At 40.8% G+C, this 13698-nt stretch overlaps 1 protein-coding gene across 1 annotated transcript in view; it reads left to right on the top strand.

Moving 5' to 3' along the window:
• Positions 1-13348, top strand: part of Syne1 (spectrin repeat containing nuclear envelope protein 1) — a 564055-nt gene extending 550707 nt beyond the window's left edge. Inside the window, 5 exon segments of the mRNA XM_023706255.1 lie at positions 135-263; positions 1852-2064; positions 3077-3169; positions 4509-4567; positions 12417-13348. Of these exon segments, the coding sequence (XP_023562023.1) occupies positions 135-263; positions 1852-2064; positions 3077-3169; positions 4509-4567; positions 12417-12657 (735 nt within the window). The 3' untranslated portion in view covers positions 12658-13348.
• Positions 13349-13698: the final 350 nt, after the last annotated feature.

The following is a 13698-nucleotide window of genomic DNA, read 5'->3' as shown; positions in this document are numbered from 1 at the left end:
TTCCTGAGAATGGAGTCACATGTCTGATCTTAATGCCAACATATATCTGCCAGTGGCAGCAACTAAAAAGAATGGAAATCTATTCTGGAAAATGCATTCTCCATGGTTACTTTACATTTTATGTGTTTTTGTAGGATTTCCATGAAATGAGCCATGGTTTACTGCTCATGCTGGAGAATATTGACAGGAGAAAAAATGAAATCATCCCTATTGATTCTCACCTTGATGCCGAGATACTCCAGGATCAGCACAAGCAGCTGAGGGTAAGAAGGTGGATGGTCCACAGCCACTGTCCGAGGGGTGCATGGATTCACTTAGGCTGCCTTGCCTCTAAGTGATGCTGGTAATTTACACCCTGACCTAAGACCTACGTCGCTAACTTAATTCTTAGTTTTTAGTCATTGTGAAATAAGTTGCACACAGCCATTGCTTAGTTGTACTAATGTTAGATGTCCTTAGTCTCAATTAGCTTGTGTTCGGTAAGGCAGCTTTTTTAAAAGGTACTTATTTTTAATTTTAAAATGTACTTATTTTTGATTTAAACTTTATATGTTATATCTGTGTCTCTAAGCATAGTGTTTGGTAGGTAATAGAGACAATTAAGTTTTTGTTAGAAGCATTAGGTATAACATCTGAAACACTAACCTTTGCAAGAAGAGGAAGTGCAGTAAGTTAGCCTATCTTCATTACTTGAAAACATCAAAACCTAACAGTTCTCAAGCAACAATAAACAAGAAACTGCCAAGCATAGTTTCACATCTGTAATCGCAGCACATTGGGAGATGGAGGCAAGAGGATCACAAGTTCAAGCCCAGCCTCAGCAACTTAGTGACTTAGGGAGTCCCTGTCTTAAAATTAAATAAATAAATAAAAATCAAAAAGAGCTGGCTACTCCAGTACCAAAAAATGAGGAAAGAACAGAAAGAAAGAAGCAATAAACTTAAGACTACATTCAAATGGAAATTTACTGCTTAGGTTTTCATACAAGGATCTTAGTTAAAAGGGGCAGGGAGATGACTCCGTAGAATAAGCGATTCCCTGGCAAGTGCGAGACCTGAGTTCAATCCCCGGTTCCACCAAAAAACAATAAAAAAATTAAAATTTAAATTTAAAAAAAAATTTAAAAAGGATCTTAGCTAATATAAAATTTAGTATATTCAATTGTTACAGATGATAAAGAAGCATATTTGAGTTCCATTAGGAGAAAGTACTTTCAATTCTGCAGCTTTCAGTATTTTTAAAATGTTATGTTTTAACATTTAAAGTCACTGACCTAAACTTGGTTAGTGAGTTGGCTTGAAATCTTGGTAAGTAAGTCAGTTAGAATTTGGCTGCTTTTAATTCAGTGCTCTAAGTGTCTTGCAAGCCAAGAGGAAATAGCGATGCAACTATATTTTTACTCAAATTTCACCCTATATCTTTATTAAAATTCTGAGTAGGTATCAGAGAACACCTGGACATACCCAAGTTTTGCTGTATTTAGACGTTTTATTTTTCTATTTAAAAGATAATCTCGTGTCTCATTTGCACCATCTTCACATTTTGAATTTTAAGTACACCTTCACATGTACTATCACTAGCGACAGTAAAGCTGAAGGTACTACGAACCGGGCATCCAACGAGAAAACTGAGATCAGAGAAGTTCGGAGGTCCTACAGAGGTTTTTTGGTTTGTGTTTGTTTTTCTTTTCTGACTGAGCCTGGGTAAGAACACACCCCCAATGCCTGCACCCTGGCTGCAGCATCTGTTGGCGTGTACACACCACATTCTGATGCTCAGCCGTAATTCCCCACTTTGGAAATGTGATCCATCAGAACTTCTTAGAAAAAAATTTTCCTCTTATGTACATAGCAAATAAGGCGTGAGCTGTTGGAGTCCCAACTCAAAGTGACCTCGCTGCAAGACATGTCTTGCCAACTCTTGGTCAATGCTGAAGGCACTGACTGTTTAGAAGCCAAAGAAAAAGTTCATGTCATTGGAAACCGGCTCAAACTTCTCTTGAAGGAGGTCAGTCGGCATATCAAGGATCTGGAGAAGTTACTGGACGTGTCGAGCAGTCAACAGGTAAGTCCTCACCAACATCACGGTGTTGCATTTCTTACACGAGTGGGAAACACCGCTTCTCCAAAGCCTTTGAATGCAGCACTTGTCAGAATAGAGTGTCCACTCCTCATCACTTTTCCTCTAACTGCTCTCTCAGAATAACAACAGCAGAACCATAAACCACTATAACAGGACACTGCTTTGGAGTCTATTAAATTCAAAAGACCTCTTGTAATTGTTGCTGCCAGCTCTATTACTATCACTGCGCTGTCATTTTATTTCACCCTGTTGCTTTAAGAACTCACACACTTTCAGTTACACAGCCACCTTGGAGTGAACAAAACATTATGGATGAGTTTCTGTATTCCAAGCATGCGAGGCATGCATTTGCCTTATGTGTACTCTATAGTAATTACTCCATAGAAAATAGTCCTTTGCTCTTTTGTTTTCCATATTTTTTCTTAACTAGATCATATTATGATTGCGTTGGTGATTTGCATACCCAGCAATGCTCACTAAGATTTCAGACATTCCATTGTGAAATCCATCAGGAACACACAGTGCTTTGTCCTCCGTGAGCATGTGATGGAGCCATTGACTCTGAGCAGCAGCAGTACCAGAAATAACACAGCTTCTCTGATTCTACAAGCTAGGCTGCTGAATGGCCATCATTTGTTTCCAACTTAGACAAATTGGTTTATCTATTACCTTGGAGACCTACAGCTGTAAGACAGCTCTCATTACCTCCCATTCTCATACCATTCGCATTCTTGTCACCAAAAAATAAGAAAGGCGTAAGAAAAAAAATCTGTAACTATTTTCCACAAGGACCAAACTCACAGCCCGGAAATCCCAACTCACTACGAGCATTAGCTGCTGTTCTCACAGCTGTCTGATTCCATTTTAGCCAATGATCTCACTCGTATGGTGGGGATGGACAGAAGCTGGGGTGGGGTGGGAAATACCTTGTGCATGTGGACCTCCCACAGCTCTGGGACACGGTGTTGGTAGAAGAATCTCTTTTCCTCGGTAGGATTTGTCTTCCTGGTCTTCTGCCGATGAGCTGGATACTTCGGGATCTGTGAGTCCTACGTCAGGAAGAAGCACCCCAAACAAACAGAAACCGGTAACTTTGCACTGGTCATTTTCAGGAAACCCATGGGCGCAAACACTAAGGAATGACAGTATTTGTGTCTACCACGGAGTCTACAGGTTCAGAACAGGTGTTCCCAGGCAGGAAAGGGCTGTCACCACTGTAGCACTCTCCCTCGGCCCCCTACCATGTGCCCTTCCAGCATGCACTCAGGAATGGACAAGAGCAATTCTGTTTGTTTGTTTGTTTTTTTTTTTAAAAAAAAACAAAACAGGGCTCAGTGTGTGGCTGGTATGTGGGAAGAAAAATTACTTGCCTTGCTCACATGGCCATGTCAAAAATGCTGCTCATGTGTCCCTTTGGTGGTTTCTTCCTTCAACTGCCACTACCACGTCCACCTAACAAAGATGGGCTACCACATCCAGAAGTGCCTGGGCAGAGGACAGACTGAACGTCCTACAAATCCACTGAATTTGATAAGACAAGAGGAGGTGCTGTTGACCCTCAAGCAGAGAGCATTCTGAGTAGTGGTCTTGAAGGTTGGGGGCCCTAAAGTGGCAACAACTCAAGCTGAGCCACCTGGACCATGAGGCTGGTGACAGGGCTGCCTGCTGGCCACACAGTGAGGATACAAAGACAAACTTGGCCCTGCTACCCTCTATACCTTGATTTCTCTGTGTAACTATAAGCTTGGTTTTTGTTTTGTTTCGTTTTGTTTTTATTTTTTAGTCTGGCTTTATGATTTTATTCATTGTTTCTCTTTAGTTTGTAGAAGTATTGATTTCATTTGTACATTTTTGTTACATATACTTATGTTCTACACTGACAAATGTATTATTCTTTTTAGGATTGTTTTTTACTGCATTCGCTAGTTTCCTATAGATCCTAGTTTAAGAATGTGAAGGAATACTGGCTTTTCTATTTAAATTTTAACATTATATGACCAGAATATGTAGTTGTTGGGCTTCTTCCTGGAAAATAACAAGCTTGATTCGATCAAAAAAATAAAATTAATATTGCTTTCGTGTTCTAAAATGTGCAAAAATAAGTGGGTAAGGTAAATTCTATAGTAACAGTAAATACACAGAGCTGCTTTGCATAGCATAGTGCTGTGAAAAGTGGGCAAACTACACCCACTGGTGCACGGGCTCCAGAATTACATTTTGATTATTTAGTTTTTAATAATGTAGATGTAATTTTATTTTACTTCTCCAGCAAAAGAAAAGCCAGTTTCTTTGATTTGTGGATACTGATCATTTCATTTGATTTGTTTTGCCTTTGCTACACTTTTAGTTTAATTTTCATCAGTAGCTTGTCTTTATTTGCCTGGACTGAACATTCTTCTTTCTTTACCCCTGTTCATTGCAAACAGCCACGAGGCAAATGTAGTGTCTTACAGCCTGGACCCTCTGTCAGCAGTCCAAATAGCAGGTACCTTGTTCTCCTGGTTTCCACACTATTCTAGAACCCCAAGAGGATGATGAAAATTGTCCATGATTTAGGTAGGCCAGCATCTGGTCTGCCTTAGGGTCATCATGAAATTACTCATTACAACCCACATTTTTTTTTTTTGTAGTCAATTGGAAAAGATGTTTCTGAATGGAAGGCATAAACAAATCTCAGAGCATAAAATGTTTGGACCACACCAAAATTTTGTTTAACCGCACGTAGCTCTTTCAGTCATTTTCACTGAAGGTCGCTGTGTGCCTGGAAGGATTTGATACAGCCGGTGGCACAACCACCATCTGATTCATGGCAGAGTTTTATCATCCTCTTTCTTTCTAGATTTTACAATGAGACAGGTAATCGATCAATGAATTACTTTACCACTCACAGAACCCACAAATCTGCATAAAATGTTACTAACACCCCCAGATTTTTATTTTATCTTCCTGTTTTATCCAGATTGTGGGTTTTGGATTCTCAGAATGCCATGTCCTAATTGGTTGTTCTTCATTTAAAATTCAGTAAGCACCGCCCCCCTCCTGCTTGCCCTGAAACTCCTTTCCAGCCTGCACACTCAGCCACTCACTCACCTTCCTCACACTGGGCAAGCTCTCTCTCTCCGGACCCAGAGCAGTCCATGCCCTGCCAGTGGCCTCCGCAGGACCTGCGCCCCGCTGCACACATCTGTGCTGCACACCTTGCCTCCAAGACCCCTCAGTTTCGCAGCTAGCAGTGCTTTGCCTTCTCTGTTGCTGGTGTGGTGTCTGTGCGCCTCTGCCCTCCCACTAACCGCTTCATGTTTCCCCCAGAAAAGTTTTATTTTCAAGTGAAAACTACTGCCCTTGAAGCTGGTTTTTCATTCCAAGCCCAAGCAGTTCACTGTGAAAATATCTGACTCTCTGGAAACTTACCACTGCTGAGCAGGGCTCTAAATTCCTGGAAGGAGGGCGGGGAGGAGGAAACGGAGAACTGTAAACAACCCTGAGTAATGGTTTTAGTTTCCCAGCTGTGTGCAAAAGGGACTGACTATTCTATTGAGTAATTCCCCCTCAGCTGAAGTAATGCAGAACATATTTTGATATGCTTTCTGATTTTAAGCCTCCATTTATTATGGGGTATTTTTTTTTTCTTTCCTTTTGCTTTGAAGATAATTTTATAAGCTTTTTCTGTCCATAACAAAATATAATTAATAAAATACTGAAGGAAAACTTCCAGGGACTCTGGAAGATAATGATGGACATCTGTGTTTGCTCTGTACTCTTCTTAACCTGTACAAGAAAAGACAGCTGAGGGCTGTGGATGTGGCTCAATGGTAGAGCTCTTGTGCAATGCCCTGGGTTCAAATCCTAGCTCACACACACACACACACACACACACACACACACACACACACACACACAAGATAACTGGCCACAATGGGCAAGTCACTGTGTTGTATAATTCCACTTTTAGCCCCCAAATTGCTGGTGTGCCCAGAGTAGAGATAAAGACTCTCTCCCTAGGATTCTATGAGGAAACCAGAGAACAAGTCTTTGGTTCATGTAAATGTTGGTAATGAGGATAAGCTGAATGCTCTTAGACAACACCAGTAGCCATGACCTCTCAGTTCCCAGAGATTACATCTATCTGCTTCCTCAATTATCTGATCTTTGAAAACCTTAAAGGCAGCCTTTACTTGAGTAGCAAATGCTTCCACGTGCATCCTAACAGGCTTTGCAGCTGGGCCAGCCACATTGTCACTGTGACTTCTGTAAGGCATCTTTCAGCTCTGCTCTGTCCAGCACTATTGACTAATATCTTTCTGAGTGTTTAGCGCAATGCTCATTTCTCTACTCCGGAGAAGACAGAATATAAGCAGTCTTTACCTGAATGGCAAACTTCATCAAACACTTTGATAAGCAGGCGTTCGAATATTCTTAGACCTCATACCTCCTTGGTACCTGGGGCTGGGTGTGCTCAACTCTAGCAATAAAATGCCAAAGCTCCTGGGGGTGGGGGGCAGAATGAACTTCAGTCAGTATCCAAGCTGTTGCCATGTCCCTTTTCATTGTGACGAGGCAGCTTGTGTTTGATCTTGCACTGGTCCAGTGACTCTGAAAGGTAACTGCAAAAGCACAGGAATTGAGAATTTTACCCTCAGACATCAGTGATGAGAACATTGTAGACACAGAATTTTTTTTCTGAGAAAGGTAAGAGGGCTGAGTTGGAAAGCATTCGGTACTGGCTCAAGGGAGAGCTTACTTACATATTTCCTGTTGTTTGAAGTCAGATATTAGTGATAAACTATCCTATTCCATATTTCAGTCTGAGTTGATGGTAGAAATTCTATGCCATTATTTAATTATAAAATTACATATAGATTGAGGACAGAAGTTAATGAACATTTATTATATTTAAGCCTGAGCCCTACTAAATTAATATAATCTACTTTCTTTTTAAAAAAAGATTTCTAATGTATCAGAGCCCAGAGACTCCTTAACTCAATTACAAGGTGCTTCCCACAACTTCCTAAAATTATAAGAAGCCGAGAAAAATCTACACAAACATGCATGATAATTCATATTATTTGTTTTTTGTGCTTAGACCTATTTTAGAAGTGTGTTTTCAAAGCAGTCCTTGCGGTTCTTTTTTTTTTTTTCCCTACATTTGACTTAGAATTGTCCAATCCTGCCATCAAGAGTTCTTAAAACTTTACTGTAAATGACTTCACATTGACAAATGGGAAGATTCAGTCCAATGTGCAACAAGACAAAGGAATAATTGCTCTGTGGTGTGGGTAGAGTGAAGGATAACTTCATTCTAAAGCTGAGCCCTGTAAAAATGCAGAATTGCCATGGGCACTGTTAGCCCTCGGCAGCTTCTCACAGAGAACTAAGATGGAGTGAGCAGGGCCGAAACATCTGGCTGAGACACTGAAGAAGGGAGCAAAGGCCTCATCTTAAAATCCATTTGAAGTAGTCAGATATATTTAAGCAGTCAACGGGTTTTTTGCATACATGCTAAAGACTCCTGTAAATGCTATTGAGTGTCTTGTGGAATTTGTTTTCAAATCTTTTGTGTCATACTCTTCCTAGGGATCTACTTATTCCAAGAATTCAGAGAGCCAGAGCACAGAGCAGTTTCCCCTGAAAGGCAAGCTGCCCACCTGCTCTGGGAGTGGCAGTGGGTGAGGCTTGCATGGGTCTGCTGTTTCGAGGAAGGCCTTCCCAGTGTTCCTGGGGAATTAAGTCAGGCAGTTTAGGAAATTTGCCACATCGTTGAAAATGCTTCTCTGTCAAAAGAAGGAACACTTCTCTGTCAAAAGAGGCTGCAACTAGCTAACCCCTGGGGATAGAAGTCAGCACACCTCTAGTATAATCATACAGCTAATAATGACAAGTCACTGACATTTATTTACTGCTTAATATGTTCCAAGTCCCATGCAAAGCACTGTGCATATGTTACCTCATTTACCCTCCTCTAATCTGGCTATAGTCCTCAGTTTATAGAAAAGTATGTTGGAAATTAAAGGCAAGATTTCTGTTGTGTCCTGCCTTGTTAACTACTTTGAGCTGTATTTGGGCAGTAGAGCTCAAATAACAGGCTGCCTGAGGCAGTGTAGTGCCAGCCAATATGTCTGATTTGGAAAAAGAGAAGACTTGAGTCCTAAATGATTCTAGAAACTTCCGAGCCATATACCCAGGGAACACTGGCCTTTCAAAGACCATGAGAGTTGGCAACAAGATCTTGGGCACCCTGAATTGTTTTTGAACCATACATTTTTGAACAGTGCTGCAACTGTACTGCCAGTGTTGACTAATAAGTAGCCAACTGATTTGCAAGTTTGGCTTTAAATGATGTATGCACAAAATTCACTTATATTCCTTGAATATGTAGCATTTCAAAGTGAGTCATGCTGTGTGTATTTCAGATTTCTCCCACGTCTTTGCCATGTGTGTTTCTTTTGCATGGTGTGTTGTTACAACTACACCATGGGTTTACAATTTGGTACAGGCACACCTGGGCAACAAATCTGGGCAATTATTTGCCTAGATATTTTAAAAAGTTAGAGGAATGAGAAAAATGAGGAAATATTTGTTTGTGTTTTTCTGGATACTTAAGATGTCTCCACTGATGACGTTCTTTGAGAAATGGCACCCATTCTGAAGTGGTGTGTACTTTGGCCAGTGGAGAATGACCAGGAGGTAGTCAACACATTGCTTTTGTTTTTTCCCTTGTTGAATTTCCCAAGACCCTTGAAACAGGTGACTTTAATTTAACAGATAAATATTAAAAGTACCATTTCACTCTGAGATCATTAACTTCCTTGAACAGAGTCACCCCGAAGAAGAGGCAAATGTGGGCATGTGGAAACTCTAGCTCTTACTCCAATGGGCGAGTGTTTATTTCAGTAGACGGACTGGACATTTTCAGGAGCAGTCAACTGCACGAATAGTCGCTGAATACCGTGTGTTCTCAGTCCCTATCTCAGCCTATTACTTCTTCCTAGATTGGCATTCTTTAGCAGTCGAAACCATGCACCAATTAAATTTTAAAACAATGCTCTGATGCTGTTAAATGTGCCATGTCCTTCCAAAGGCTCTGTAGCATGTGAATCCCTCTTCCAAAAAAAAAAAAAAAAAAACGGTGACCTTTCTAATTCTTCTCAGAAAAGAACTAGACAGTGTGCAGCTTTGGTTTTGATCGTGATCTTTGACCTAATTTCTCAGAGAGGTTAATAATTGACAAAGGGGGGTGATTTGGCCCTCTTGGATTACATTGTCATTGATATGTGTACATCTTCCCATCACCAAAGTCTTCCGATGTCTCCCAACGAGAATGAGTCAGATATTTAGTATGAGGAAGTGCGGCGCTCTCTTCTGTCGTTCTGTAATAACTCATCCAGAGCCAGGTGGGGAGTGCTGCTGACCACGGTGTATTTTCCCATCCACCGAAGGATGTACTGAGGAAAACCTCAGCCCACAGTTTGTAGGTAGCCTATCACACCCTTCTCATTTCACTGAAGCCAATCATTATATCTGAAACTGTGAGAGCAAAAATGATTGTAGGACCTCAAGGCTCCCTCCTCCTTTGCAAATAAGAAAACCGAAGTCCAAAGAGACTAATGTGGTTCCCATGGTTGTGCGATGACCCGAAAACAAGATGTCTTTGTGTCTGATACAGTGACTTGGTGATCACTGTGATGCTGCAAGGCTCTCTGGCTGGAGGCTCTTATTTTTTTTACAATTTTTAAAAAATCTTTTATTTATCAATCCCAGGTATCAGAAAAAATAATCTTTTATTTATTTCTTTCGTACAGGGTCTCACTATGAAGCTCACACTCATAGTGATTCTCTTGTCTCAGCCTCCCCGGCTCTGGGATTACAGGCATGTGCCACCACTCCCGGTTTCAGGGCCTGTGGTACCAGGGATTGAACCTGGGTCCTTGCACTTACCAAGCAGGCACTTAGACTGCCGAGCTATCTCCCCATCCCTGGAGGCATTTATTTTAGACACAAGAAAACCACTTCCAATATTTAAGGATGCACTTATTCTCTTCTTTGCTTCTACATGTAAAGTACCTATAGCGTCAGTATGACTGGCATGACATAGCATCTGTACCACCAACTAGCAGGTCATGGGAAAGTCAAGAGGACTGTGCACAGGCAGGGTGTTTGGAGGTCTCAGTTCTAAATAGAATTCTCCCTTCATTTGTGGGGTTTGAGGCAAATTATTTAGCGATCCATAAATCCCAAATTTTTGCAGCTAAATTCCCTGGACTGTGATCTTAATTCTGCCATTTGCTAGGCATAGAAACCTGAGCCAGTTCCTTGATTCTCGGAGCCTCTTTTTCATCTTATGTGACATGAAGCTAATAAGCATACAGCTCGGGGGTCTGCCGTGGGGATTAAGTGAGAGAATCCAAGACAAATGCTTAGAGTGTTGCCTAGCAATCTGAAGAATAAATGTTAACTGTCCCTAGCTACTTAGCTACAAAATTAGGAGGTGGATTAGATCTCTTTGAGGCCCCATCTCACCATGAATATTTTATAATTAGATAGCTTGAGAAGTTTCTATTTTCCCCTTCCATTAGCAAAGTACAGTATATCGCTTTTATAATTCATTATATTTCCACAAAATATGTATTCCTCATTCAGCTCATTAGGAATAACTCACTGGGCTTAGCACTGGGGCAGTTAAGCAATTTGGCCACTAGATGGTGATTGAATCTTTGTGACCCCACTTGTGAGACTATATGGACCGATTACTCTAAATCAGAAATCACATAAAATGTGAGACCAAAAAGTCAGGAGAGTATCTAGCCTAATTGATAGAGGTCAATAAAGAAGTTGGCATGTAGAATTAAAGAGAGCTGTTGAAGATTAATCAGTTGCGGACCTCAGATAAAACACTGTGGCTCTAATTTAAGGGCAGTGATTTTATTCTTGTTTTTTCTTTACGCTCCAAGAACTCTGCTAGAAACACCATGTAGTGTAGGGCTGAGAACTCTGGAGAACTAGTTGGTCATGCTTCTTGATGGTTTCAATAAAAGAGTTTAAACAGTCCCTCTGTTTCCCTTTTAAAAGGGATTATATTGTCTCAGGCAATACACTGCATCCCTCTTCCCCATTGATACTAGAGTAATCTGTCTTCAGAAATTAATAGCTAATAAGGTATTAAACTATAGAGTTTTCTCAGGAGCCAAACTGACAGATACCAGAAGAGATTTTATATGATCATATTTTTCCCATGTCCCACATTCACGGTCCTGTCCCCTAGTAACATTAAGACATTAAAACCTTTAAGAAATTCATACCAGGTGTACAGGAATGTGTTTACTTGGTATAGCTATTCTTTTTACTTATGTAATGTTATGCAGGTATATTACCACTGTGAGTAAGCTTTCTGTTTTCATCTTTTCTATTAGCATCAAAAAGAAACTGAAAAAACACTAATGGCTGCTTCCAAAAGAAATCAACAGCACCCATCACAGAACCTACTTCAATTTTCAGTATTTCTCAAGCCTCTTTCTTAGAAATATTGACATTTTTCTTTAGCCTCTAGTATGTAGTTTAAACAAAAAATGAAAGTAAGATAGGAAAACTTGGAATTTTGAGTTGAGGAAGAGCCTTCAAAATAACAATCTTTCTCTTCAGACAAGTAGTGTTAGTGTCCCCAAACCACAGATTTGGCGGCAGGACCACTAGCATCTTCATCCTCTGACATTGTTCTATAGATGGACTCCTTCACTGTTTCTTGCTCATATAGCTTCAGAACCCACTAATGTCAGGGTCAGGTGCTGGGTCAGTGCAAGATGAAGCCAGGGTAGGTTCTAAACTGGAGTAAGCTTTCATGGGTCTGTGCAAAATGACTGGTTCTGTTCTAATCCTTGCTGCATGGATTTGGGCATATCCAAGATGGCTAGATGGATGCTTGGTAGAATTCTGATAGCACATTTTGCCTAACCATGTTCCTGATAACCTTTAAAATAAACTACATTTTAACTAGCCCGGATCTACTTAATTCATGCTAGTGAACTGTGCAGAACAGTTACCTTTGTTGATGGGAAAGGTTTTACAGATTAAGTGGAGAAAGAGTGGAATTTGAACCCAATTACTTACCTTTGGTTGACTGGCCAGATGTATGTTTTTCTATCAGTGCAGTCTCCAACAGCTCTTTCTTTGGTTGGTGGGGATGAGGAAGGGGGACATGGTCGTGAAGAGGGCTGAAAGCCCACTGCCGAGTTGGGTTGTGTTTTGCATAGCCCTTTGACTTCCAGGAAGGTACAGAACAGAAAGCAACATCTCTCTAGTATTTGAAGTATTTGAGTTATTTTTGTCACTTTTTTTCTCAGGTCCACAAAAGGTGGCTCCGATTCCTCCCTTTCTGAGCTGCAAACAGCTCGGTCAGGCCGAGCCTTCCTATACCGAGTTCTCCGGGCAGCTCTCCCACTTCAGCTTCTCCTGTTGCTTCTCCTTGGGCTTGTCTGCCTCATACCAATGTCAGAAGAAGACTACAGTTGTGCCCTTTCCAACAATTTTGCCCGATCATTCCACCCTATGCTCAGATACACCAATGGGCCTCCTCCACTCTGAACCAAGCAGAGGCCACCTGCCAAAGCACTGGCAGCATGAAGAGGAGAAGCTCAGAAACAGTCCCAGGCTATCGAAGAGGACCTCAATCTTGGCAGAAGCCCTTGGTGAGGCAGCTTTCTCACTCCTCTGTGTCTGGAGTACAAGTCATGGTTCATGATGTGGATAAAACAATGTGAGAAGAGAACCAACAAAGTCTTTGGGGGTCTGAGCCTAAAACATTGGGTAAGGACACCCAAAATGACCCTGGATTAAGGACACCCAAAATGACCCTGGATTTATGAATGCTGGGCCTTTGGCCCATCAACACATAGCCAAGGCCTTGAGTGGACCATCTGGGCGGCTTCCCATGGCACTGCTCCCTCCCCAGCGCCATGCTAGTATAATACAATCTACCAACCAATCAGTGCTGAAGAGATTTTAGAACCTGTAACATACAATTTTTAAGAGCTTATGTAGCAACTTTCTTTGTACTTTTTTTGGGGGGGGGCATGATGTTCTAACCTTCGCTTAGAAGCACAAGCTGTAAATCTAAAAGGCACTTTTTTTAAAGATATAAAGAAAAACTAGATGTAATAAATAAAATTACGGAAGGCTTTATGTGAAAAAGAAGTTGAATGTTATAGTAAAGAAAGATATTTATGTAATGTACAGTTTGCTAAAGCCAAGTTTTGTTTGTATTGATTTCTTTGCATTTATTATAGATACTATAAAATATTGTGTCTTTGCTTTTTCTTCTGCTAAAAAAGTGACTTTTTCTAAATTACTAAGTAGGCATTAATCCAAATACAACCTGTTAGGATTTTTGTGAAATGAATGAAGCCAAGACATATATTTTAAAGAGAAAGGTTGATTAGAGGTAGTATATATTTAGACATAGAAGGACCTCAAGGATTCCTTGTCCCCTCTTCCTTCCAAAACCAATCAGATCTTAAGAATTCCTGCTTCCTGAATTGCTTCTTACTCTTTTCCCACTGCACAAGTAGAAAGCCCTCCTGAAACCTCCTCCCTAAAACCCCTTCTCTGGTCTGTCCCAAGGGTTTA

This window comes from Octodon degus, unplaced genomic scaffold (assembly GCF_000260255.1).
Source record: "Octodon degus isolate 3935 unplaced genomic scaffold, OctDeg1.0 scaffold00246, whole genome shotgun sequence".
In the NCBI taxonomy this organism is placed as follows: Eukaryota; Metazoa; Chordata; class Mammalia; order Rodentia; family Octodontidae; genus Octodon; species Octodon degus.
Note: the sequence above shows the minus strand (reverse complement) of the source record. Positions and strands in the feature narration are given on the sequence as shown.